This window comes from Peromyscus californicus, unplaced genomic scaffold (genome assembly GCF_007827085.1).
Source record: "Peromyscus californicus insignis strain IS unplaced genomic scaffold, ASM782708v3 Scaffold_13__1_contigs__length_99412109, whole genome shotgun sequence".
NCBI lineage: Eukaryota > Metazoa > Chordata > Mammalia > Rodentia > Cricetidae > Peromyscus > Peromyscus californicus.
Window position 1 is genome coordinate 47557054 of NW_026294424.1, and position 27982 is coordinate 47585035.

Genomic DNA, 27982 nt, shown 5'->3' on the forward strand with positions numbered 1-27982 from the left:
TTTAGGTTGGAGGGGATGCTCCTCCGTGGAAACGACGCTGGTCCTGCTTCCCCAGTAGGAACCACAGCAGCTGCATACGACACCTCCCGGGAAGGGGGGGGGGCGGAGATACAGGTGGCCCGGCGAGACCCGCCCCGCCCCGCCCTCGCTTGCCCCACCCCCGGCCCTTCTGCGCAGGCGTGTGGCAGGCGTCCCGGGGCTCGAGGGGCGGGGCGTGGCCGGCGGCTGGGCGGGGCGGGCGCGGGCTGGTGGACTGGTGAGGTGGCGTCGGTGCCGTCCGGCAGCCGCGGTTTGGCGCGATGCTGAGGCCCCAGCCAGGAGGAGCCCGGCCGCTCTGAGCGCCCGAGCCGCCCGCGGAGGCCATGGCGGAGGACTGCCAGCCCCCCCGCCCCTCGGAGGACGAGGACGAGGAGCGGGAGCCGCTGCTGCCTCGGGTCGCCTGGGCCCAGCCGCGGAGGGGCGCGCCCGGGAGCGCCATGAGGCTGCCGGCGGACGAGGGCGCGGCCGTCCCCCGCGAGCCCGCCACCGACGAGCCGCCGCTGGCGGCCGGGGACGCGTCGACCTCCACGAGCTTATCCATCGAGCCGGACCGGACCCGCATCTCGGGCTCAGGTGCGACCCATGTGCGCGCGCAGCCCGCCCCTCCCTGCCTCGGTTTACTCCCACCCTTCCCTCTGTAGCAGGCGGCCAGGGGGCCACTAAAGTCTCACTCTGTAGGCTCCCCGCAGAGAGTCAGTCCAAGTGGGAACCCAACACCGAGGGAAACTTCCTTCACCCCGGACCGTGACGTAAGTTGTTTGTTCAAATTTGGACTTCAGTTCCGAATTCAGAACTCACAACGGTCCAGAAAGTTCGCCTCGGAGTCGTGAGTTTTCCGGGTGGATGACGGCCGAGAAACGTAAAGAAAGAATGACCAGTTGCCGCTGAGACAAGTTTCCAAACTTTCTCTTAAATGTTGCTATTGTGACGTTAGCCAGAGGGGGCAGAGGCTAGTGAAATCTTGTCGCGGGCTCTCTGCAAAGTGTATTTGTGCATTTGAAAAGAGAACACCTTTTCATTATCATGTGGGCTGATTTCAAGTGGACTGGTTACCTTTGAAAGAGAGGCTGACAAACTATGTTTAAACTAAGATTTAGACATGCTGTTGCAGGCCTGGATATCTGTGTGGTGAGTTTGGGGTGGTGGAGTGTAGTTCGGCTAATTTGGCTTAAATGGGGTAGATGGGTACAAAATCCATCTGGAGTCTAGACAGGCTTGTTTCTAAACACAAACAAAACTCCTACTTGTTGGTGTTAGGATGGATCCAAAGAAGTGGTATATGCGCTGTTCCAGAGCATCATTCCATGTGACCGTTTATGGAAAGGCCACAGGGAAGGTAGTTTTTATTAATACTGCTTATTTTCCTAGAAGTTGCTAAGTTTTACTTGACCTACTAATGTGCTAGTGTGGCTTGAAAGCATTTTGGACAGAGCAAGTCAAGATTTCTAACTGAACCTTTATTCGAACACAAATATTCTAAATAAGAGTCCTAAAGGACGGGCTGTGGTGGCGCACGCCTTTAGTCCCAGGACTCAGGAGGCAGAGCCAGGCGGAACTCTGTGAGTTCAAGACCAGCCTGGTCTATAGAGCACGTTCCAGGACAGACTCCAAAGCTACACAGAGAAACCCTGTCTTGAAAAACAAAATAAACAACAACAAAAGAAAAAGAGTCCTAAAGGAAACGGTCTCTGAAATGCATTAAGTACATGTCTGCCATTACCATGGCATTAGCTGATGGACGGGTTTGCAATACAACACTGAATACAAAGGAATGTGAAGTTTCCCACCTTCACAAGTGAACCCCAGTTCAACCAGCCACAGTGGACACTTTGGCGATATATGATATAGAATCCAGTCTGTGAGGTAACTGAGATCATATGGCTGCTACTTGCCTTTTCTTGCCCCAGAGTTTGCCTTGTATAGATTTCAATAGAGTCTAAGGTCTTAAAAGTACATTTATTGTTTGACAGGGTTGGGTCTGTTTTTTTTTTTTTTTTTTTCCTATTGTTTGTTTGTAGTAAACACTGTCAAGGGTAGAAAAAGCCAAAAGAGGCCAAGAACGTGATAGTTAAAATGCAAGTGGATTATCAGAATTATCTTCTTGGTGGTGATACATATGTCACAGTTTAAGATGGGTTTTGACGTTTCATTAGTTCTCACGGTACACAGAAGGTTAGTTGTCATTGACCCTCTTCTTTGTTGGAGAGTTGAAAATGAATAAAACTATAATGACCAAGTGACTCCTAGGACTTCAGGAGTAAGTAGTTTGCACAAAGTCAGATATCCAGGAAGTGGTAAAACTAAGACTGAGCCTACTTTTTTTTTTTTTTCAGGTCGTGAACTTTGTCCTTTTTGCTATAAAACTCTGTTATAAAAGAACTACTTTGGGGTGTTATGTGGGTTTTCTTTTTAATAGGATTTTAAAATAGTTTCAGGCCACTTAAAAACTACTTAAAATATTTAAAACTTCTAAAAGATTTATGATTGCATAGTTTAACTAGATTTTTAAGTTTCTTTTCCACGACAAACCATTCAGTTGTCATGAAACCACCTTTAATTTCAAGTTATTCTTGCTTTTAGGTCAGTATGGACATTTGTGGTGTTTAACTACTTTGTTGCTATGAACAGGAACTTTATGTACTTGAACCAGTGGAGAATGTCATGCGTCTGTTATCTTTATATTAACAATGTAGTTGGCAAAGTCTAGAAGTCCCATGAACTTCGTTGTTAAGTCAGTGTTCAGTCATCCTAATCAGTGCATCAGGTTGTAATAAAGATGATACCTAATACCTGTGGACCAGCTGTACATGCTGGACATAGTTCTCTGCACTTCACATGTAGTAGATCATACCTAGCCCTATCCAAGGAGTACTGCTTTGGATTCCCACATAAGGAAGCAAGCTTGGCTTGGTGGTACATACCTGTGATCCCAACACTTAGGTGGGTGAAGCAAAAGGACAAGCAAAAGACCTTCAAGGCTAGCCTGGGCTGTATAGTAGGTACAGGCTAGCCAGGGTTGCATAACAAGACTCTCTCTTAAAAAAGAAAAAGAAAAGAAAGGAAGGAAGGAAGAAAAAAAAGTAAAAATAAATAAAAGGGTTTTAGAAAGAAAGAAGCACAGGGTAGAGAGATGGTCCAGCAGTTAGCAGAGGACCCAGCATCCACATGGTGGTTCACAGCTTTCTGTAACTCCAGTTCCTTGGCATCTGATGCAGCCTTCTGGCCTCCATGGGTACTAGGCATGCACATGATAAAACATTCACACACATAAAACCAAATAAATAAATCTAAAAAATAAAGAGCCCAAATGTAACTTCCTGGAGTCTGTTTCAGTGGAAGGAACTCTTAATAACTGCTGGCAGTGGTGTTGCCTGATCAAGGATCAAGAGGCTAGTAATTAACTATTTTAGGGCAAATTTTACAAGAATACATGTTTCCTGTGTCTTGACAGTCTACCCATAACTGAGATTGGAAAGTAAGCAATTATGGTACTAAAGATTATTGCTCAGTTGGTGCTTAAACACAGCTATTCCAAGTTGAGTGCACTGACTCACTTCTACAGCAGGTAGAAGGCTGAGGCAAGGAGGTTCAAGCATTGGATTAAGGCCAGCCTGGCTTGCATAGAGAGTTCAAGGCTATCTTGGCCCAATACAACGAAACTCTTAACCTACAAAACAAAACAAAATATGTAGCCATTATTATCCATTTATTACAGAAATGGATATCATTCATCAAATACCTGAGTATCTACTGGGCACTAGAAGAAAGCAGGCCTTGAGAAAATGGTAGTAAAGTCTATCAAATGATGGCCTGTGCTTGGCTGCTGTATCCCCACGTAGCTTTGTAGCCTGTGGTCACCTAACCCAGTTTTGATGGGCTATGTATGTGACTGATAGGGAAAGCTGAGGTTCCTGGTCTTAGAGAAGAGGAACAGGGGAGTGGCATCAGTTTTGGAACCCTTGAAGCATGTTTAATCACCAGTCTCATTAGCACTTTTTCTAGGAGGAATTCTAGTTAGTGAGTAAGATGTAGGAAAGGTGAGTTCTTGTTGGTTTATTTAAGTGAACCCATGTTAAGTTACCATGCCTGCTTACTTTCATCTAACCATACAAGGTAACAGAATAGCTTTTTAGAATTTGTTCTTTCCAGAGCACCCATAATCCCTGTTGGTATGGTCAAATGGATAGTTTGTTAACTTTTTAGATAGCTATGGTGAGGGCCTTCCATGATCTAGTCTTTGTTGTCGGCCATGTGATACATCAGAAATCATAAAAAAGCTCTGTGCTTCCCCAGAATTCAGGTTATTTTGTTAAAGTTTTAAATGTGAACAGCAAATGGGAGTTGTGGGAAGGAAGCTGGGTTTTCTGTGGGAATAGTAGAGACAATTCAGATCATAAACCACTTGGACATCTGAAAATCGGAAACCAAAATGACTGGAACTTGAAAATTGAGATTCTCCTTAGAAAATAGATTTTGAGGACTAAATCCATGACTACGTGGTTAAGAAGGCTCATTGCTCTTGTAGCAGACCTAAAAGTTCAGTTCCTGACACCCAGGTAGGGCAATTCACAACACTGGGGTTCTGATGCCCTCTTGTGGACTCCTAAGGCACCTCCACTCACACATACACAATTAAAAATCTTTTTTTTTAAAGAAGAAAATTTTGAAAATTTTTTGGCGTGGACACAAATAAAGTATCAATGTATCCCTTAAAAGTATGAACATAATTTTAATTGAAAAAATGACAAGGGCCAGGAGTGTGGTGGGTGGTACAGTGGTACCCAGGGGCTCTAAGGTCAGCCCTCACATACCTCTTCCCTAAAGAAAATACAGCTATGTCTTCCACTACTGAAACGCCAACCCGATGCCAGCAACCAACCTTCAAACCAAATCATCCATAGTACAGTAGGCACAAAGCAGTGTGATATCAGTGAGTGTTCTTCAAGTTAAACCCATTACCAGTGTGTATTTAAACCACTAGAATGTGGGGAATTGTAGAGTATAATTGCCAAGAACACAGTCAATGAAAAATTAGCTACTGAAAACCAATCACTTTGATTTGAAAATAGTTGAGATGTAGCCTTTTCTCTAATGATAACTAGGACCAGTTTTTCTTTCTATCTATCTATCTATCTATCTATCTATCTATCTATCTATCTATCTATCTATCTATCTACCTATTTTTTGCACAAAGTACCTTTGTAGATTGTATTGGTAAATCCAGGCCATCTTCAAGTAAGAGAATGACCATTTCCAGTGGGGAGGATACTGTCTCATTAAGAGGCTAAGAACATCTTGGCTTATTGTATAGAAATTCCTCTTGATTGATCTGATTTTGGTTGAAGCTAAATTACTAAGTATTTAGAGAGCAGTTGTGGGTTCCATGACAGCAAGGAAGAGAGTATGTGTGATAAACTCCCAAGTGTAGCCCATGTATCCGTTCAGTAACATTTAACATTAACAGTGTACATGTAGTATCCAAAGGAACTGTTGCAGATGGGAGAAACCACAGTGGTCTAAGAGTTGAGTCATTTTAATACCACTTAGTAGTATATGGCAGGATCCTAAGTAAATAATGCAGCATTAGAAGGCCTCTGTTTCAAAGTTGGTGTCAAGAATAGAGTGTCTCTGTTCTGCAGTAGATTTCTTAGTTCTGGAAGTCCTGTTTTATGGAGGAGTTGTGGAAAACTGAAGCATGGAACTGGGGAGATGGCACAGTGCTTAAGAGCATCTGCTACTCTTGAAGGGCATGGGTTTGTACCCAGTGTATAAGCATCAAACTCACTGCCATCTATAACTCCTGTTCCAGGGGCTCCAATGCGTTCCACAGGCCTCCTTAGGCACCAGGTCCTTGGTGCACATACATATATGCAAGCAATACACGTAAAATAAGTACAAATTGTTTTCCCCCTTGATTTTTCAAGACGGCGTTCCTCTGTGTAGCTTTGGAGCCTGTCCTGGAACTCCATCGGTAGACCAGGCTGGCCTCAAACTCAGAGATCCACCTGCCTCTGCCTCCCAAGTGCTAGGATTATAGGCATGCGCCACCACTGCCCAGCAATACAACATTTTTTTTTAATCTAAGCTCTGGAAAGCCTGAACACTTTGATGTGGAAGGTAGTCGGGAGGGAAGTGGTTTGTAGTCTGTGGAAAGGGTAAGGAGACTTGGGATTCTTTCCAGAGGGCAGGTCTAGGATAGAGGCTTTAGTTCTGGAAGAAGAGGTTTGTGTTTGTTTTCATGCATACAGAAAAACACCAGGAAAAGAAATTAAATCTCTTTGAGGTCATTTTGTGTACACTCCTTCTCGAGAATACTTGCTGATGATGTATTTTGGAAGGCACCCCATCACTAAAAACAAATAAACTTTTCAAGATCGTTCTGTTGTTAAGAATGGGTCCATTGGGTCTGGAGAGATGATTCTGCCAGGTTCGGTTCCCAGCACCCACATGGCTGCTCACAACCATCACTCCAGTTTCAAGTCAAGGGGATCCAGCACTGTCTTGTGCACCCTTGGGCATCAGGCATGCATCTGTTGCACATGTATACATGCAGGCAAACACTCATGCTCAGGAAATAAAAATAAATATTTTTTAAAGGAGCCTGTAAATCTCCGAAGTGTAAGAAATATCACTTGACTAATGATGATGGTTACTGGTGCCCATATTCAAATAAATATAAATGCCCACTACATACCAAGGTTAGAGTTTCTTTGCTTCATTCTTAAGGATCTTTGAAGGACAGAAAAGGATTGTTTGGAATGAGCATCTCGGTTGTATAGACATGATTAACATACTTTGCTTATTCTCTTGAGTAGGTAAAATATGTCCAAACAGCCCTTTTTATAATATTTTTGTCAGCAAAGGCTTTAGAAAATAGTAAATAACAGTTTTATTTTTCTGAATTAAATAAGTTGATTATGTTTTGAATTTTCATAATAATGTACATAGAGAATTGAAGTACCTTCCAAATTAGAATGGAAGTGGCTGTCAGCTTGTCTTCCCATTCTAAATGATTCATTATTAATTCATCAGCAGGTGATTATTGAGTGCTTATTGTGTTCCAGAAACTGTGAAAGTTCTGGGAACACAGCAGTGAAAGAAATCCTTGTCTGCTGAGAGCTCACAAAACAAATCAGGAGACAATGCTCAAATAAAGTGGAGATTAGCAGCAGTTGGGTAAGGGAAAGTAGAGGCCACAAGGACTTGGCCTTTTGCTTAGAGTGACATAGGAAACCCTTGGGCTGTTTAGTACAATGGGACGATATGATTGTGAGTTGGTTTGATATAATTTATGAAGGAGTTGATAGGACTGATTTCATTGTAGGAGTAGAGGTTATAAGAGTTTGTGTTTTGGATACTTATGGCTTATTATAGATCAAATGTGGAGACAGAGTGTGAGATCATTGATGAATCCAAGGTCTTTGGCCTAAGCAACTGAAAGATACAGAATTGGCAACCCCTGGAATTGGGTAGAGTGGCTGTGTTTGGGAGAGGTGGTAGAGATAAGGAATTGAGTTTTGAGGGTAGTAAACCTTGAGCTGTCTTGTAGCAGCCAAGATGTTGGGTCCAATAGTGGGTGTTCGGGGTGGGAGCTGGGAATGGTGTTGATAAAGGAGAACAGGGGAGCATGAACTAGATCTGGGTAATACACTCCTGCTTCCCGTCATCTACTGAAGGAGGGTGGGAGAAGGGCTGTAGAGAATCTGGGGGCAGCTTGCTGTAAGTGCACTTGTAATCCCAGGGCTGGGGAGGCAGAGACAACAGATCCCTGGGGCTCACTGGCTGGTCAGCCTAGGCTGGTTGGCAGGGTCCCGTTCCCAGGGAGAGAACCTGTGCATTCTTCCAACAAAGTTAGGGTTGAGGAGGTAGTTCAGGGGCACAAGGGTGCTTGCTGCTACACCTGACCACCAGAGTCCAATCCCCAGAACCCATGTGGTAGAAACAGAAAAGATTCCCAAAGTTGTTGCCTGGCTTACTTGCATGAGAACATGCACACATACCAAATAATAAATAAATATTTAAGGGGAGGAAGCTAGAGAGATGGCTTGGCAGTTAGGAGTACTAACTGACCTTCCAAAAACCTGAGTTCAGTTCCCAGCACCCACATGGTGGCTCACAACTGTGTGTAACTCTAGTCTCAGGGAATCTAATGCCCTCTTCTAGCCTCCCAGGGTTTCAGGTATGTACCAAACATTTGTGCAAGCAAAATGCCCATACGCATTAAAAAAAAAAGAAAAGGAAAAAAAAATTAAAATATATTTGTTTATTTAGTGTTTTTGCAAGACAGTGTTTCTCTGTGTAACAGCCCTGGCTGTCCTGGAACTCGCTCTGTAGACCAGGATTGCCTGGAACTCACAGAGATCTAACTGCCTCTGCCTCCCAAGTGTGGGATTAAAGGTGTGCACCACCATCGCCCAACTAGAGCTAAATATTTTTAAAAGGAGGGCATGTACATCAGTCCTGAGGAACACCCAAGGTTGACCTTTGACCTCCATGTGTGTACACCCTGAATGTACACACATGTACCCCCACAGGAACACACACACACACACACACACACACACACACACACACACACACACACACACACACGAGTGAGGTTAGCCATGAGGATCAAGACTGACTCTCTGATGTTTGATTTCCTTTTTCCATACCTTACTGTCCTGAAGCCGCTCACACAGGTCCATAGTATGTGTGCTCACACAGCTGGTCTAATGCAGTCACTGCTGTTATTTCAGAGATAAATACATTCTTGGAAGATCCAGAATTTGCTGATATTGTATTGAGAGCAGAACAAGCAATAGAAAATGGAATTTTCCCAGAAAGAATCACTCAAGGGTCAAGTGGAAGTTACTTTGTGAAGGATTCTAAAAGGGTAAGAACTTCACATGTATTACACACATTTTTGGAAGACACTACTTTAAATGTGAAATGTCTGAGTTTCTGAAAATATTTTCCTATTACATCTTTTGTGCCTTCTTTTCCAGAATAAAGATTGGTGATTTCTGTTTTGTTTTTCTAAGTACTCAATAGTATAGAAATGGAGCTGATAGTTTCCAGTTGTAGCTTACTGTTCTGATAGTTTCTGTTTGGTTTCAAGCATTTACCTTATACCCGTATTTACTTATGGATTTGTTAAATGCATATTCATAGTCCCTCCTTTATAGCTCTGTTACCATATTAACCAAGTACAGTGGAAGTTGAAACTTTCAAAACCTGTCTAATGTCATTTCCCAATGCTTGATTTATTTTTTTATGGTATAGTTCAATGTCCTAGGAATATTTTCCTGGCATTATGCCAAGGAAAAGAGGCATGGCAAGCTTGAAGGCATTAGAGTGTAGCAAAGCAAATGAACTCTGATTCTGGAGTAGAAAAGAAAAGTTGCTATTCACTGAGTTGAGTTTTCCAGAAATGGTGCTGTCTTTTCTAAAAGCTTTCTGTGTGGTACATAACCCACCGTCCTTTTTCCATGAGGTCTACCCCCAGAGTTAAAGTGATACTTTAAAAGTGATTTTTAGCCAGGAGATGGTGGCATACGCCTTTAGTCCCAGCACTTAGGAGGCAGAGGCAGAGGCAGGCAGATCTCTGAGTTTGCTGGCCTAGAACTCACTGTGTAGCAGCCGTTCTCCTGTTTCAGACTCTCAAGTGCTAGGGGTCATAGGTGTCGAGCCACAAGGCTGACTTCCAGGCTTGAGTTCTTAACTTGTTCTTGTTTTTCTTGAGTTAATTTTTTGGAGTTTATTGTATTATAAAGAAATTATGTTTAAAATTGTGTTTGTCTGAGATAATTGAGCCATGAATTTAATGAGTATATTTTATTAGATTAGTACTAACAATTATAGAAACTTTTGGACACCCATAAACATTTTTCTCTTTATTTTTTTTCCCCTTCTTACAACAAGAGTTTGACTACATGTCTCAGGCTAGCCCAGAACTCACTATCCTTGTGCCTTAGCTAACCCAGTAAGTGCTGGGATTAAGAGGATGTACCACCACCCATGGCCACAGTTTTTCTTGCTGGGAGAGAGTGAAAATGGGTTCATGAAAAATATAATGGGAAAAATCTTAGATGAGAGCTGCTGATGGTATGGTTGTTGAGTTTATGTTATTTGTCTGTGTTTTTAAGAATTACTTTAGCACCTACTATGTATCAGGCACTGTTCTAGTCCTGGAGGTAAACTCTAATGGGATTCCTTGTCTTTTTAGAATATTTAGCACAGCAGGGAAAGGAGACAGTGAGTGAGTATATATTTGAATATTTAGTAGATCACAAGTAAATACACAGTACTGCTTACATAAAGTGTGGTCTGAGGCAGGAGAAACTTCTTAAGCTTGTGAAATCAGCCTGGACAGCCTAGCTATAGAGAGAACTGGGGTGGTGTTGGAGGGGGTGTGGCAGACTCCAATGTTAATTTGGAAGTGCTACAATTTAAAACACTTGTAGTTAATCTGGTTAAATGGCATGAAGCCTTGCTTCGCTTTCTAAGGTTTGTTAGAGGAAAGTTTTAAAAATACTGATACAGGGGAATATTGATTTTAAATTGAGAATAATTTTTACAATGTGATTGGAATCAGTCATGTTAGTACTTGGAGGTTATTTATTACCCATTTGTCCATAAAAGTCTAAGGATTTCTTCTTTTTTTTCCCCCCCCAGAACATTATTGGTGTGTTTAAACCAAAATCAGAAGAACCTTATGGCCAGCTGAACCCAAAGTGGACCAAGTATGTCCATAAGGTTTGCTGTCCCTGCTGCTTTGGCCGAGGCTGCCTGCTCCCTAACCAGGGCTACCTTTCTGAAGCTGGCGCCTACCTGGTGGACGCAAAGCTTCAGCTGGGCATTGTACCTAAAACAAAGGTAAAGGAGAGTTCATTTATCTGTGGACACTTGAGTGATAACTCCCAGTGAGAGAGCCTAAAGTGGACTTCCTGTTGTGGTAATGCAGGAGCCCAGAACAACTGGTTTCATGCACTCTGGTGTAGATCCATACAGCAGACAAGGGACTGTCTCTTGTTCCCGGGGTCACAGGATTCTAGCAGAAAGGGGAAAGGGACTCGTATTTAGAAAGCAGGAAAGAATCGGGTAGATCCTAGAGACCCTTTTGATCCTGCTGACAATAGCTTGCAAAAGTGTCCACAGCATTGCCCTTGTCTTCGTTTGGACCTTTATGTAATTTTATTTGATGCCTTCTTTTAAATGTTCATTTTTAGTTCTATATTTCAAGGCTCTTATTTTTTCCACTGGAAACTTTAGACTGCTTTTATATCTTTTTTGAAAGAAATACCTGCCATTTAAAATTCTGACCTTTGTAAAGATTTTAGATTCTCTAGGAGCTTTGTTAGAGGGTTAGACCTTGCTCATTTACAGCATGAGAGTGAATTTGATGGTCCGTGTGAGTAGAAATACCATAATCCAAACTCTAACCATTTTTCTAGGTGGTTTGGCTTGTCAGTGAGACATTTAACTACAGTGCAATTGACCGTGCAAAATCAAGAGGCAAAAAGTATGCCTTAGAGATAGTGCCAAAAGTAGGGAGAAAGTTCCATCGAATAGGACTTCCTCCTAAGGTAAGTTCCTCTAATAAGCTTGGCTTTCAGGGCAATTGGATGTCTATTCCCTAAGTCCTGGGATGAGGCATGTAGATAAGGGGCATCCTGCTGTATGTAGACTGTGGAAGTGAGAGAGAGAGAGAGAGAGAGAAATGAGAGAGAATATACTTGTTCCTCTTGAGCTCATAGTAGCTAGCAGTTTCAATGCAGTTTGATAAAGCTGTTTAGAAGGTGTTAAGTCCATGGAGATCTGAGGGGGTAGAAAAAGGATGCCTAGAGTTCCTTTCAGTGGTAGAGCACTTGCCTGGCATGCACATGCAAGGTTCTGGATCCAGTCCTTTCTGGGGTGGGGTGGGGTGGAGCTTATTGAATTAGGAGGAGTTATGATGTAATTTGAAAGGCTTTGCAAAGTTACTGTGGAAAGCACAGGTCTGGAGTTAGAGCTGGGTTCCAATTTCAGCCTTTCTGAAAAGGTCTGTTTTTATAAAATGAGATGAAAAACCACGGCTGCCTTTTAGGTTGCAGGGATACATGGAAGAAATCCACATCGCTTGGCACGTAGTGAAGACTTAGTAAATGATAGTTCTGCGTGTGGTCACTACCAGCCAGATTTATTACTTACTATAAAGCCAAGGGCCTTTTGCAGCTAGCTAAGCAAGGATACAGGGAGCTAATGGAAGAGGCATTCTAGAAAACTCTATAGGACTTTTTTTTTTTTTAAATATATTTGACTTAAATTTTATTGTTGCTATGCAAGTATCTGAAGAATTTGAGTAGAGCCAGGCACGGTGGCACACGCCTTTAATCCCAGCACTCAGGAGGCAGAGCCAGGTGGATCTCTGTGAGTTTGAGGCCAGCCTGGTCTGCAGAGCGAGATCCAGGACAGGCACCAAAACTACACAGAGAAACCCTGTCTTGATAAACCAACCAACCAACCAAACAAACAAACAAAAAAACAATTTGAGTAGAAATTAATAATTAACATTTTTCTATTTAATTATATCCCAGGTAGTCAGTTTTGAACATTTTTACTATTTTCTTAGACGTGCTAAAATAAGTGTGACTAAAGGGTGCCGCTCGAAGAAAACCTTTAAAAGGAAGTTGTTAAAACAAGCATATAAAATGTTAAGCCAGTGAACAGACTTCTTTATGGTGATTTGTTTGCTTGCATTTGTGAAGCAGAATAGGTTGCTCATTACCTGTATGTCATCTGCTGATGAAATTTGTATTCTGACATCAACTTATTTAGTATTAGCTAGTAATTTTAATAATAAAAATGCTCTTTCAAATGGGCATATTTTCAAGGAAAAGACTCTTTAAAAAGCCATTAGAAAGGCTACAATCAGTTGATTAAATCTTTAAAATTTATGATATGATCTCTGATCTGCCTAAAGAATCCATTGTATTTTAAAATGTATTTTTTGTGTTAATGTTATAAAAAGGAGACAGAAATACTGCTTCGGTGAGAAGATTGCACTATCATGACAGTGTACGGTTTGACCTCTCAGCTAAAGTCATTTGGATGCCTATTTTTAGGAAGTGGCATTCTTGAGGTGTCACCTTCAGGGCATATGTTTATTCTCTTTTTTAATTTCCTAAAATGTCTCCCTAAAAGTCTTGGATTGAGTCCTTTTTAGTTACTGTGTGTTCTTTGTGATTACCTAAGCTAGTCTGTTAAATGATCTTAATAAATGTGGCTTGTCTGGATTAATGCTTTTTTCCTTAAGTGCTTATGTAACGTTCTGTGATGGTACTGCTGAGAAATTTGAAGAGTAATGCCTTTGTACTTCCCTTTCTAACTATAGTTCTTGAAATTATAGATCGGTTCCTTTCAGCTGTTTGTGGAAGATTACAGGGAGGCTGAGTATTGGCTTAGGAAGTTTGAAGCTGAGCCTCTGCCTGAAAACATTAGAAAACAATTTCAGTCGCAGTTTGAAAGATTAGTGATTTTGGATTACATCATCCGAAACACAGGTATTGACCTTCTCTCATTTGTTCAGTCTCTTTAGTTGTAAATCAGATTGTCGTTCCTGAAATCAAAGACATAAATGTTGGTTCAAGAGTCCGCAAGGCTGAGTACTCCTCAGTGTTGGGAAACAGGAAGCACGGACCCTCCTGGGCAGGTAGTCCTGTGCTGCGGGCCTGACTCATCCTGAGCCACAGAGAACACTTCCCGTCCCCTCAGGTGGGGCTGCCCAAAAGTAGGACAAAGGCAGAGGCTAGAGATGGTCTCCATGCAGGTGAAAAGATCCCTACTTCAATGTTGCATTATGTCGTTTGTGCCGCACCATGAGGGATCAGTGGTGTAGAGGGGACAAAGCTGTGGCTCCCTAGACTCTCAGGTCAGTATTTCATGAGAACTCACCCAACATGTACCTTCTCACAGAAATTACAAGTTGGGGCCAGGCCTGTGCTTGACAAGGCCTCTGGGTGATCCTTATGCATTCTACAGCTTGGGAACTACTGCTTTCAAGTTTGTTTTTCATTACTTATATTAGCTTCTGAAAAGCATCCTATAATTTTCTCAGTTTGACTTTCTTAATTAAATAGTCTTAGGTTAATATTAAAACTGGTCCAGAGTACTCAAATGTTGACGTTGGGTGAGGCTACTTTGAATGTGCTTTCTTCCTCAAACGAAAAGGCGTTATCTTTGATTTTAATTAACCTTGATCTAGCCATTGCCCTTACCTTACAGGGTGGTTCTGAGGGTCAAATCAGTTCATGTAGAATAATAATCTTGTACAGAGAAAAGTTTAGTAAATGTCAGCTTATATTGACCAGGTTTTTAAAGTTGTTGTAAATCAGAACTTTTCTGTTGTCTTAGTCAGGGTTTTTATTGCTGCAGTGAAACACCATGCCCAAAAAGCAAGTTGGGGAAGAAAGCATTTATTTGGCTTACACTTTCATATTGCTGTTCATCACTGAAGGAAGTCAGGACAGGGAACTCAAATGGGGCAGGATCCCGGAGTCAGGAGCTGATGCAGAGGCCGTACTGGCTTGCTTCCCTGGGCTTGCTCATTCAACTTTCTTATAGAACCCAGGACTACCCAGGACCTAAGCCTGGGCGTGGCCCCACCCACAATGGACTGGGGCCATCCCATCAATCACTAAATTAAGAAAATGCAGTTGGATCTATGGAGGCATTTTCTCAATTGAGAGTCCCTCCTTTCAGATGACTCTAGCTTGTGTGTCAAGTTGACATAAGATTAGCCAGCACATATGTAGTGAATCTGTGCTACAGAAAACCAACAAAAATCTCAAAAACGGGGCTTAGATGTTGCCCCTTAGTATGAAGCCATAATATCTGTAAATATCAACTAACAGACTTTTATTTCTTTTGAAAGACAGGGGAAATGATAATTGGCTAATCAAATATGAAAAGACAAAATATGCAAAGAAAATTCAAAGAGAGGTAAGGAAAACTTAGTAAAAGTATGTATTCAGTTTATATAACAGATTTTTGGGCTGAAGAGATGGCTCAGAGGTTAAGAGCACTGACTGTTCTCGCAGAGGTCCTGAGTTCAATTCCCAGCAATCACATGGTGGCTCACAACCATCTGTAATGAGTTCTGACACCCTCTTCTGGCATGCAGGCAGAACACTGTATACATAATAAATCTTTAAAATATACATATACATATATATATGTGTGTATACACACACATACACACACATGTGGTGGTATTGTGTTCCCCAAAATATTGTGCACTCTAACAAACTTATCTGGAGTCAGAGAACAGAACAGCCACTAGATACAGAGGCCAGAAATGGTGGCACACACGCCTTTAATCCTATCACTTGGGAGGCAGAAATCCATTTGGATCTCTGTGAGTTTAAAGCCACACTGGAAACAGTCAGGCATGGTGACTCATGCCTTTAATCCCAAGAAGTAAGCCTTTAATCCCAGGAAGTGAGGGCAGAAAGCAGAAAGGTATATAAGGCGTGAAAACCAGGAACTAGACTGGTTAAACTTTTAGGCTTTGGAGCAGCAGTTCAGCTGAGATCCATTTGGATGAGAACTCAGAGGCTTCCAGTCTGGGGAAATAGGATCAGCTGAGGAATTGGCAAGGTGAGGTGGCTGTGGCTTGTTCTGTTTCTCTGATCTTCCAGCGTTCACCCCAATACCTGGCTCCAGGTTTGTTTTTATTAATAAGACCTTTTAAGATTCACGTTACACACATATATATGTGTGTGTGTGTGTGTGTGTGTGTGTGTGTGTGTGTGTATATATCAGATTCTTGAAGTTGTTCTTCACCTTGTTTTTGAGGCAGGATATCTCACGGGAGCTTGCCAAGTCACCTAGGCTGGCCGGCTATTGAGGTCTCTGCCTTCTTGGCACTAGCATTGCAGGTGTGACTGTCATACCTGACTTTTCACATGGATCCTGGGGGTGAAACTCAGGGTCTCAGGCTTGTGCTGCAAGCATTTTGCCAACAGAGCCATCTCCCCACCTCTGAACTCTACTTCTAGAACAAATCCCCCCCATTCCCTCTTTCCTTCCCTTCCTATCTCTTTAGTATTTATATTGGAGACCAAGTATGACATCCACTCAGTTTTTGTAAAGCTTTTGACATTTGTAGAAATGCCATCTCTACCTTCTTTTTATGCAATTAAAGTTTCTGATATCTAGGGGCATGTTTGTATTTACTAATTCTGTTTGTTCTGAGTATTTTGATTCAGTGATAGGTAATACAACATTATGTAATAAAATGGAATATGTGTTTTACTTGTGAATCATATCCTCTGAACTTTTTAAATGTACTTCTACTTAAAAAAAAAACTGGTTTCAACTTACAAAATAGACTGTATAGATCCTCCACAGTATCAGAATTACATATTTCAGATTCATTGCTATTAACTTTGGGTGCCTATCTCAGTTACTTTTCTATTGCTGTGAAGAGATACCATGGTTTTTATATGCAATTTATAGAAGAAAGTTTATTAGGGGCTTCCTGAGGATTAGAGTCATGACCATTATGGTGGGGAGCATGGCAGCAGGCAGGTAGGCATAGTGCTGGAGCAGTAGCTGAGAGCTCACATCTTGAAACACAAGCACAAGGCAGAGAGAACTAACTGGGCATGGCATGGACTTTTGAAACCTCAAAGCTCGCCCTCAGTGACACACCTCCAAGACTTCACCTTCTAATCCCTCCCGAACAGTTCCACCAACTGAGGACCAAGTATTCAAACATAGAGCCTATGGGGACCATTCTCATTCAAACTACCACAAGTTTAAATTTTATGTGTGTGTGTGTGTGTGTGTGTGTGTGTGTGTGTGTGTGTGTGTGTGTGTGTGTATATATATATATATATATATATATATATATATATAAATAAAAGATACACTTTTAGGATAGTTTTTTAAGTTTACAAAATATACATTGTAGAATGTATAAGACAACATCTTCAATATTTAATCTCTGTGTTCTCAAGTTATCATTTAAGCTGTTGCATCACTTTGAAATGTTTGTACTTGAAGCATTTATCCAGGAAATTTGAAAATTATGTATGCACAGTACTTATTGATATCAAAAAACAAACTTTAGTCATAAAGTAACATGGGTGGATCTTAAAAGTATGCTAAGCAAAAGAAGCTGTGATGGGGACTGGAGATGGTTCAGTGGTTAAGATCACCAGCTGCTTTTCTAAAGAATATGGGTTCAATCCTAGTACTCATGTGGTACCTCACAACCTTCTCTGTAACTCCAGTTCCAGGAGATCTGTCGCCCTCTTCTGGTTTCTGTGTGCACCAGGCATTCATGCAGGCAAATACTCATTTACATAAAATCAAATAATTTTTTAAGAGAGTAACAGTAGACAAATATCAAACATTTAAGCAATGGGTTGTCTAGACTCTTTCTCCAAAGTTAGTATTTTCAAACTTTCTTCTCCAGAGAGGGAAAAAAAATTAAATCATTTACTAAGTAAATATATAATTCTAATTTTTAAAGATAGCAATTATGAAATGTTTCCTGTTTATAAAGATTGTCTCTTCCTTTCTTGCATGATTTTGTTTTCTTTCTGGAAACCTAATTTTAATTTTATAGCTTTTCAAGAGAACATAATTATTGTAAGTAATTGATCCTTTGGAAATATTTTTGTAGAATCTATTATCAACAGATAATTTTTTCCCTTTAGGAATCAAACTGGATCAATGATAAAGAACTGCTTATTAAAATAGCTGCGATTGATAATGGGCTAGCATTTCCCTTTAAACATCCTGATGAATGGAGAGCATGTAAGTATTTAGAGTTCTCCCAGATGGAAAGGGCACAGAATTGTCAGAGATGGAAATAGCAGAGGGAACTGGATAAAGTGTGATCACTCATTAGGGCTCTGTTCTAGCCCCTGGGGCTTTGAAGGTCCAAGTGTCTTGAGTCTTGCTACATATTGTTTGTATACTTTGGGATGACCTTGTTTGGTTTTAGTCTTGGAAATGGGTTTGGTAACTTCTGATTTCTAAGGTATTAACATAGGAATGATGTATCAGAATGTCTTGGTAGAGCTGTGTGTTGATGTTTTGGGCTCCATTCCTTTAGCAAGATTCAGACCTCTCATGCTGCTTCCATGGTGTTTTAGTTACCTTTCCTGCCTTTACTGCTGAAGATGATTGTTTTTGATACATTTGGAGCCAGTTTGGGACATTTCTGTTGTATTTAAAATTGTCCATATCTTGAATTATTATTATTATTATTATTATTATTATTATTATTATTATTATTATTATTATTTCTTCCTCCTCTCCTCCTCCTCTTCCTCTTCTTTTTCTTTCTTTTTTTTTTTTCTCTTTTGAGACAGAGTTTCTGTGTGTAGCCTTAACTGTCCTGGAACTCAACTTTGTAGACATTTAGGAATATTTTAATCTAAAGATTTCTATATAAAAAATATTTCTAGCCTGGCATTGGTGGTGTACACCTTTAGTCTCATTACTCGGGAGGCAGATCTCTAAGTTCAAGGCCAGCCTGGTCCACAGAGTGAGTTCCAGAATAGTCAAGGCTACACACAGAAACTCTGTCTTGAAAACAAAACAAAAAATTCTAAATCAGTGGATTTTGAAAAAGAGTCCATTCTTGGCATTTTCAAAGTGTCTATTAGTTTTCCAGTGTACTGTGCTATGATGTATAAATAAGACCTACATGGATATTTTTTCACTTAGTAATTTCTTTGTGATTATAAACATGATCCATTTAAAGGACTATATTTGAAAGAATGTTTGGGCATAAAGTTTCCTATATTTGTTCTTTAAAACTTGTTAGTTAGTTATTTATTAGTCCTAGAATGCCCTCCACCTGTCTTTAAGCACTTAATCTGTTAACTTTTGAGAGGCCATAGCTGATTTTTTAAAATCAATTTCTTCTTCCATCTTTTGGCTTCGTGTTTCATATACAAAAGACCCAGTGTTTAAATATTCCTGGGTTCATTTGTGCGAAATATAATACATTTTATTGCTTTGGTTTTTGCCGTTGTTTTTCTTTTGTAATGTTGCTAAACTGCCTTTCATTTTTGTTAGCATTGACTTGGTGTCTATATTTTCTATTTTTTAACTTCTACCATTTTGTTTTAGGTATGACATAAAGCAGCAGATGATTCCTTTTAAGTCAGTCTGAGTCTTTCAATGGGTAGCTTAAACTGTTGGTAGATTTGGACTTTTCTTACTTTTATTTTTAATTTACCATAAATTCTAATTTGTTTCTTTTTTCTTTTCCCATGTTTTGTGGAACTGATTTGAAATGCCCTGGTTGCATTTTATTTTTCCCACTAACCATTTGGAATCTATATGCAAATTGCTTTTTTAAAGTGGTAGGTTTGTAAACTTCCTATAAAACATCTGGAACTTTTGCCAAATATGCGGTTGGGGATCAAGGGTCTGGAGCTTGCAGAAGAATTGGTATTAAGGGTATAGGGATGTTTTAGCTGTCGTCTTTATAGTGAAAGGCATGGCTTTATTTACTGTCATCCAGGGAAATCATGGAGAACAAATACCATTGCCTAACACAATGCTAGGAATATAAATACTCAATAAAAGTTTGATGAGTGCCTAATGAAGGAAAAAAGGACTAAGAGAGTCTTGGAGAACAGTAACATTCAAAGAGGGAAAGAAAGCCAGCAGAGATGGGGAGTACTTTCCTTTCAGGCCAGAAAGAAAGCTTTAGAGAGTGGTGTCCACGAAGCCACAAAAGCCACAGTGGAAGAACTGTATAAGAGAGATGAGACCCAGCACCTTGCTGGCTGAGTAGCCTGGCTCACTTGAGCTGTGAGAGACCCTTAGACAGGCTCACGGGGCATGGAGGTGGTGGAGGTGGATGGTGATAGTAGGAATTGGAGGACAGGGATTAGAAGCAGAAATAGACAAAGAATAAGAGCTTTTTAAATGAGATTGTTAAGAGAATGGAGAGAAGCTGAAGAGATGGCTTAGAGGTTAAGAGCACTGCCTGTTCTTCCAGAGGGCCTGAGTTCAATTCCCAGCAACCACATGGTGGCTCACAATCATATGTAATGAGATCTGATGCCTTCTTCTGGCCCGCAGGCATGCATACAGATAGAATGCTGTATACATAATAAATAAATAAATATATTTTAAAAAAGAGAGAGAGAATGGAGAGAATAAACAGCTTAAAGGAATGTGGGCCATACATGTAAAACTCACAGTTTAAGTCTCACACTGCTAAGAGGTGGGTAGAAATAAGGGATGAATCTAAGAACAGTTGACTTTCCTTGTTGCAGCCAGGCAGCGGTGGCACACGCCTTTAATCCCAGCACTCGGGAGGCAGAGCCAGGCAGATCTCTGAGTTCAAGGCCAGCCTGGTCTACAGAGTGAGATCCAGGACAGGCACCAAAAGTATACAGAGAAACCCTTGTCTTGAAAAACAAAAACAACAACAACAACAAAGAACCAAACAGACTTTCCTTGTTGCTGTGACCAGATGCCTTATTGAAGCAATTTAAGGCAGGAGGAATATATTCTGGCTCGTGGTTAAGGGTATTCAGTCCATCCATAATAGGGAATGGATGGTAGAGAAAGCTTTTAAAAGCGTGAGGCAGGCCAGTCCCCTGCATGGTGGTACTCCTGTAATCCCAGCACTCTAGAGGCAGAAGCAGCATATCTCTGAGTTCAAGGCCAGCCTGGTCTATATAACATGTTCCAGGCAAGATAGGGCCATATAGTTAGAAATTGTTGTCGGGGAGGGACACAGAAGCATGAGGCAGATGCTTCACATTTTAACCCATCAAAAAGCTACAGACTATAATTCCCTAATCCCACTCCTGTAGCCCTACATCTACTTCATAAGTCCCAGGTCTAGAAGGTTCCACAGCTTCCCACACATCACCAGCACATACCAAGTATTTAAACACGGCATTTCACATTCCCTGGACAAGTAGAGTTATCCAGTTGGTGATTCTACAATCTACCTATGGCTCCTCCCTTTCTAGAAGATTCCACTGGCTACTAATCTTCCTAGTCTGTTGCTAAGCTACTTCCCAGTCCTAGACTCATAAATGAGTGATTTTTTTTTTTATCCTTTAAAGCCATTTATTGAGTTTCTAGTTATTTAAAGTTTTAGAGTTTCCTCTATGTACAAGTTCAATTCTTGATCATTTGAAGTTGTGGAAGACAGGAGCTCTGGTCCATGAGACTTGATCTGGGTGTGTGCATGATTACAAGTTCCCACCAGTTTCTTAACCCCAAACATGATGTGTTCTGTTACAGGTTTTTGAGATAGGGCTGTCTGAATTAGACTCATTATCAAGACCCCCCCTCTTTACTGTGTGATGCTCAGAAACAGATCAGCTTCAGACAAGACCTTCCCACGCATTGTCATCCTGATTGGCCATCTGAGTCAGGAATCTGAATAGCTTGTGTTGTAAAGGATGACTGTATTTTGAGAATTTCTTTTTCTTTTCCTTTATTTGGGAGAAGCTGGGAATTGTAGGAAAGACTAGGATAAATGTGAGTCTGAACAAGCCATTTCTCACTGCTCATTAACATCTATTTCTACTAGACCCGTTTCACTGGGCTTGGCTTCCTCAAGCTAAAGTTCCTTTTTCTGAAGAAATCCGAAACTTGATTCTACCCTATATCTCTGACATGAACTTTGTACAAGATTTGTGTGAAGATCTTTACGAACTCTTTAAGGTAAAAGGTTTAGTTTGGAGGGTGTTTTGGACTTCCTGGGCATACAGTTATTGTTTTCTATATTAAATTTTACTTTTTACTTTTATTTCTGTGGTGCTACGGATTGAACTGAGGGCCTTCTGCATGCTATACACGAATTTGACCACTGAGCTATATCCCCAGCCCCGCCCCGCCCCCCCCCCCCCCCCATTGTTAGGAATGAATGTTAGGACTGTAGGTCAGGCTGCTCTAAGAAGGGGCCTCAGGCTGGGCCACCCATGCAATGCCCGTGTCTTCCTTACAGTTCTAGGGGCTGAAGTCTGAGGTCAGGGTAGGGGCATGGTCAGCTTTTAGGTGGCTTTCTTCCAGCTTACATTCCATTGACTTCTCGTTCATTACATTCTTACGTGTTGTAAGAGAACAAGCTAGCTCCCGGACTGCTGCTTCTAAGGGAACTAGCCCCATTCCTAGGGAGGTCCACCTTCATGATTTGATTACCACTAAGAGACCTCATGTCCAAATGCCGTAACAGCAGAGATGAGACTTCATCACACTGCGGACACATGCTTTATATTTAACTTTAAACTTATAACATCCCTGCAGCACTGTTTTTATCATTTAGCTGTTGGTGAAATTAATGTTGAGAAAAATCAAGTTCATTGCCCAGATTTGGAATATAAACATAGATCCGTCTTATACCAGCATTTTAAAAATATTTATCTTTTCGGTATATGGATGTTTTGTCTGCTTGCGAGTCTTCTGTACCGTGTGTGTGTGGTACCTACGGAGACTGGAGGAGGCCAAAAGAGGGTGTCAGATCCCCTGGGGTGGGGAATCAGACTGCAAGCACCACCCCCCAGTACTCTTAACCATTGAGTCATCTCTCCAGCCCTAGCAATATTTTCATTTTGTACCAATAACTTACTCTTGGCTGCAGAAGCACAGATGTACACATAGTTCTTAGAGGACAAAATTAAGCAAACATTTGTCCTTATACTAATTTTTAAAATATTTAGTTTTGACTGTCAAAGAAAATGCAGTTTTTAAAAATATGCTGTGTTAAGCCTCATTTGTAGATCTACCTCTTGTGTTGCTTACAGCACAACCTGACACACGGAGAGGAATAGCAATTTTGTTTTTATAATACACACATTTGTAAAGTTATGTTTACTACTCAGTAGTAAATCAAGGCTTTTTCTCCAAGCTGGATTTTTACAAAATCACTCTTTAAATTGTAATGTGTGTTTTGTGACTTGATAGGATTTAATTCTTAAAAAAAGCCTAAACCCATTGGCTCATATTAAACCCTTTCTAGAGCAAATTTGGAGTATAAGCAAATAAAACTTCTCTTGTTGTTCTAAGACTTCCCAAAATACATCAGACTGAAACACTCTTTTCTCACTCCGTGGTGGTGCACAAATCCCAGCACTCGGGAAGCAGAGGCAATCAGATCTTTTTTGAGTTCGAGATCAGCCTGAGCTACAGAGCCGGTTCTAGGACAGCCAAGGCTACACAGAGAAACCTTGTCTCAAAAAGCAGACAAAAATAACCCCACTCTTTTCTCATTTGTTTTCTATTGGAAAGCTTTCTTATGGCCTTTTTTTTTTTTTTTTTTTTTTTTTTTTTGCTACATGGAAGGGTTTGTTTTAGTATCTGTTAATTGTTTAAAAGCTGATGGTGTTTGGAACTGTATTAACCTCCCACCCTCCTTTCTGTAACAGACTGACAAAGGATTTGACAAAGCTGCTTTTGAAAGTCAGATGTCTGTGATGAGAGGCCAGGTAGGTCCCTGTTTAATACTGTTTGTTAAGAATGTCTGCTTGAGACAGTTATCAACTTTCCCCCACTCTGACATTGAAGTGTAGCTCCTAATGCTACCTGTAATGCTGAACCCAGATAGCTCAGGTGATACTCGACATTGGTTTAAGTAGTAGTTCACCACCGTTTCCCTATAAATTAGCTATTTTCCCCTTGGGTGCTCTTTAACCAGTTGTTTGCTCAGCATAACTGCTTGCCTCCTGCCCCTTTAAACACTCCATGTGGAATCCGGGTTGCACAATGCATGTAGGCAAACATTCTCCCACTGAACCACATCCTCAGCCCCACTCGTCCCCATTTTGATGACTATTTTCTGAGTGTCCTACCTTTTTCTTCCTTAGAGACACTTGCACAAACATTTCCATACCAGATTCTTCTGCCAGGAGGTAATTTTCCATCTGGAACATACTTGACTTTTTTAGAGCAGTTACATCAGCAAGATTGTGTGCTGACTATGAGAGGACCACATGATTTCAGCTCAGTCTTCTTACTCTCTCCCTTACCACTTGGACCTGAGATAAAGGCCCTAGGCCTGTGCACATGAGCCTGAAGGTCATGCTCACTCACAAGCAATACCATCTGGTTCAGCTGTGTTCCAAAAGGAAGATTTGAGATGATAACTACCTTTAGTGACTCTAAACTAATGTCCTCACCCTAAGAGCATACATTTAATATAGTATAGCCATTTGCTTCTGTGTTGTGTCAAAGATGAGTCTAGTTTTTCCATTGACTATTGAATTATACACAGTGGTATAATGGTAAATATGAAATCAGATCTAACTATCAAGATAAAGTTAACATTCCAGAGGCCCTTAAGAGCTAGAGTATGAATTCCAGCTGGAAGGGATTACAGAAGTTATGAGTTTTAGCATTAAAGAAGAGTTGTGATAGGAGGAAAGTAATCTAAAATCCCTGTGAGGTTTCGTGCTTGTGTGTGTGTGTTGGTGAGAAACAGGCTCCCTAATAGTAAAATCATGGAGGGGTGAAGCAGCAGTCTGTGCTTCACAGATGAGCCAGGCCAGGGCACCCAGCTAGGAGGCTGTCATGTGAGTAGAAGGGATAGGGACCCATGCTCATACTTACAGAGTGAGTGGTACCATCCCTTAGGAGATTTAGCTGCACTTACAGGTGGAAGGAATCAAGGCACAATTTGACTTGTTGCTTGAAACAAACTAACTTGACACAGGCATATGGTTCATCTTCTAGACATTTGTCCTAAAGGATGTATATCCTCTGGAGATCTGTCCTAAGTCCTCAAGCAGCACTTGAAACCAAGCACTATAGACAAATAACCTATGACAAAACTTGGTTAGCAATGACAATGTAAAAAAAAACGAAGTAATTATAATAATATATTGAAACTTACAAATTCCTTGTTTTTCAGTTTTTCCTTTCAATAATTTCAAATTTATGTTGACTGTGACAGGTAACTGAAACCCATAGAGAAGAGGGAACTTCTCTGTGTTTATTGTAGGAATGCCATTTTAAATTTAAAATGTTATAAACAATTGTGTAAGTTTCAGTATAGTTTGAAGTTCACACATGAGAAATTTAAAACAAAACAAAAAACCCTACCTGCCTGAGAAGGTAACAACATTGAGCTCTGAAGTTAGATAAGACATGCCATGGGTCTCTGCTGTCTAGAGTTCATTTATTTATAGCCTCTCATTCCAAAGAAGTTAGTCATTACAAAAATAGGTGTGTAGAGCATGGTAGTGCACATTCATAATCCCAGTACTCTGGAGGCTGAGGCACAAGGAGCCCCAGTTCAAGGTCAGCATGGACTACATAACAGGATCTTGTCTCCGAGAGAGAGAGAGAGAGAGAGAGAGAGAGAGAGAGAGAGAGAGAGAGAGAGAGAGCGCAAGCAGTGCATGACAGAGTCAAGATCTGAAGAGAGAAAAGAATAAAATAATAGTGTCTTGATTATGAAATTTGATTTGATATATTCTAATTTTACTTTTGAATATGTGTGTGGTTTGTGTATATGTGTATAGGTGGATTTTTCTGTCCCTCTAGCCAGCTCCCAAATAACCACATGGAGACTTATTATTAATTATGAATGCTCAACAGATAGCTTAGGCTTGTTTATAACTAGCTCTTATAACTTTAGCCGGGCAGTGGTGGCGCACGCCTTTAATCCTAGCACTTGGGAGGCAGAGGCAGGCAGATCTCTGTGAGTTTGAGGCCAGCCTGGGCTACAGAGTGAGTTCCAGGACAGGCTCCAAAGCTACACAGAGAAACCCTGTCTCGAAAAACCAAAAAAAAAAAAAATATAATAATAATAAATTAACCCATTTCTATTAATTTTACTTTCTGCCTTGTGCCTTTATTACCTTTACTCTGTACTGCTCATGCTGCTTTCCTGCTTCCTCCATGTCTGGCTGGCGACTCTGCCTTTTTCTTCTTCCCATCGTCCTCTCTGCCCCAAATATCCTGCCTAGCCATTGGCCATTTAGCTTTTTATTAAACTAATCACAGTAACATCTTCACACAGTGTAAAGGAATATTACACTAATTTCCCCCTTCTTGTCTAAATAAAAAGGAAAGATTTTAACTCTAAAATACAATAAGAACAATTATCAGGTATTGTTTAGGAAAGGAAAGGTATTAACTTTAACAAGAAACTATATACAATAAGAACACTTATCAAATAAGAATTAGATTTACAATGCCCAGTCCATTTGTATTTGGCAGATTTAGAGAAACTACTCCTTTATCTGTCTTTACTTGATGGGTCCAAAGTTTTGTACCTAATTTACTTTCTAGCATGACTAAAGAAAACTATAACTATCTAGTCTTTAACCCCATCAAAGATCTAAGAAGGATTTAATATTACCTGAGTGAACAGGAAGTGCAGAGCAAGCAACTTCTAAAACTAAGAAAGGACAGAGATATCTGGCTCCCTGGCCAGTCACCCGAAGGTTCCTCTGCTATGCTGGAGCATCCATCTTCTGCCTACAAGCCTAGAATATCTGCCAGACTTTTCTGTGAACTGGGAATTTTGAAGGACTGTCCTAACTTGTTTTGGCAAAGTTCAGCAGTTACTTTCCTGTACGTCTTGTAGAATGTCTGGCAGACTTGGTATGAAGCAGGAATTTTATCTTGGCAAAATTCAACGGTGTCTTTCCTTTGTGTCCTGCTTGTCCAGTTTGTATAGAATACTATCAGCAGTCAAGACAAGAGCAGTTTTTTGCCCAAATGGCTAGTTTTGCCATGTTGAAAGCAAACTCCATATGGAATATCTTTGATGCCCATCATCTTCTCTGAAGTAAACTGTTGCTGTTATGAAAAGCCCTGTGTTAACAACACATTTTATATGCCATATTCTGTAGGTCTTTGAAGTGTTTGAACACCATCTGTCTATCTAAAATACATCTGTTTGACCTTGAAAACATACCTAACATGACTACAAGTTTGATTGTTGTAGGTGACTACTAAACTGCATTTCTTTATTATCCTAAATAGCTTCCAACGACTAAAACTTTACATTTTAAAATAAGCTGTGTAGGTACAATACCTTAAATAAGAATAGAAACATATATAAAGTATAATAAAAATAACTTTAAATTTGTATCAATATATAAAAGTTCATACCAATGTAAAATATTTGAGACTAGTAATTCAAAAGTAGACTCAGCAATCCACTCTTTTATCCCATTATTTCTATACTATATCCTCCCTTTTTCTCTTCAGAAAGAGATCCCTGAATCTAATCTCCTTTGTTTAGGTTTTTTTTTTTTTTTTCTGACCATGACTAATAACAGTTTGTAACCAACCCTCCTAAACAATGACAAACATCCATAACCCACTGACCAAAACCATCCACCTCATCTTTTGGGAATGTGGGTGTTGTGTTTTCTAGACTGTTTCCTATTGTCTGGGGGTGCTAGCATCTTTGGGGGACCCTTCAAAAATTATGATAATGGTCAAGTCCTGGCTAGAATAGTCTGTGAGGCTAGACTATCTCAGCCTGTTCTGCATGCATAATTCTGAGGAAACTGCAACATAAGCATTCTGAGAGGCTGGATGTGAGCCACTTGTTTTCACTGGTGTCTGGTCCCCTTGTTCTGAAAACACAAACTTACAAAGGTAACATCCATATCTGCATTAATACAAGTATGGGCTGTGCATTTTACATAGGCCAGCCAAAGATGATTTTTTGTTTCATGTTTGAGCGGGTAAAAATATACGTTACTTGTCTTGTAGTTATTTTAGGTTTATTTCTTTATGTCTATAACAAGGATTTTCAGGGAGTCTTCCCTGATCAAATCTGATCTCCATCAACCTTAAATCCACAGCGTTTTGTTTCCCGTGGAAACAAAAACATAACCTCTTCCCCAATGTAACATATTTTTTGATATACATTTTGAAGTTAAGACATTTTAAAATTATATAGGTTGTCTGGTAATTTTTATATTCCAATGTCAGCAGCCATTGTTCGCTCATCAACAATCAAAAA

At 40.5% G+C, this 27982-nt stretch overlaps 1 protein-coding gene across 1 annotated transcript in view; it reads left to right on the forward strand.

The window, feature by feature from the left end:
* Window positions 1-226: 226 nt before the first annotated feature.
* The window catches only part of Pi4k2b (phosphatidylinositol 4-kinase type 2 beta), a 32240-nt gene continuing 4484 nt past the window's right edge, over window positions 227-27982 (forward strand). Inside the window, exons 1-9 of the mRNA XM_052734929.1 lie at window positions 227-612; window positions 8778-8914; window positions 10696-10896; window positions 11475-11606; window positions 13409-13562; window positions 14933-15000; window positions 17727-17826; window positions 21590-21723; window positions 23424-23483. Of these exons, the coding sequence (XP_052590889.1) occupies window positions 363-612; window positions 8778-8914; window positions 10696-10896; window positions 11475-11606; window positions 13409-13562; window positions 14933-15000; window positions 17727-17826; window positions 21590-21723; window positions 23424-23483 (1236 nt within the window). The 5' untranslated portion in view covers window positions 227-362. The remainder of the gene's footprint in view (window positions 613-8777; window positions 8915-10695; window positions 10897-11474; window positions 11607-13408; window positions 13563-14932; window positions 15001-17726; window positions 17827-21589; window positions 21724-23423; window positions 23484-27982) is intronic.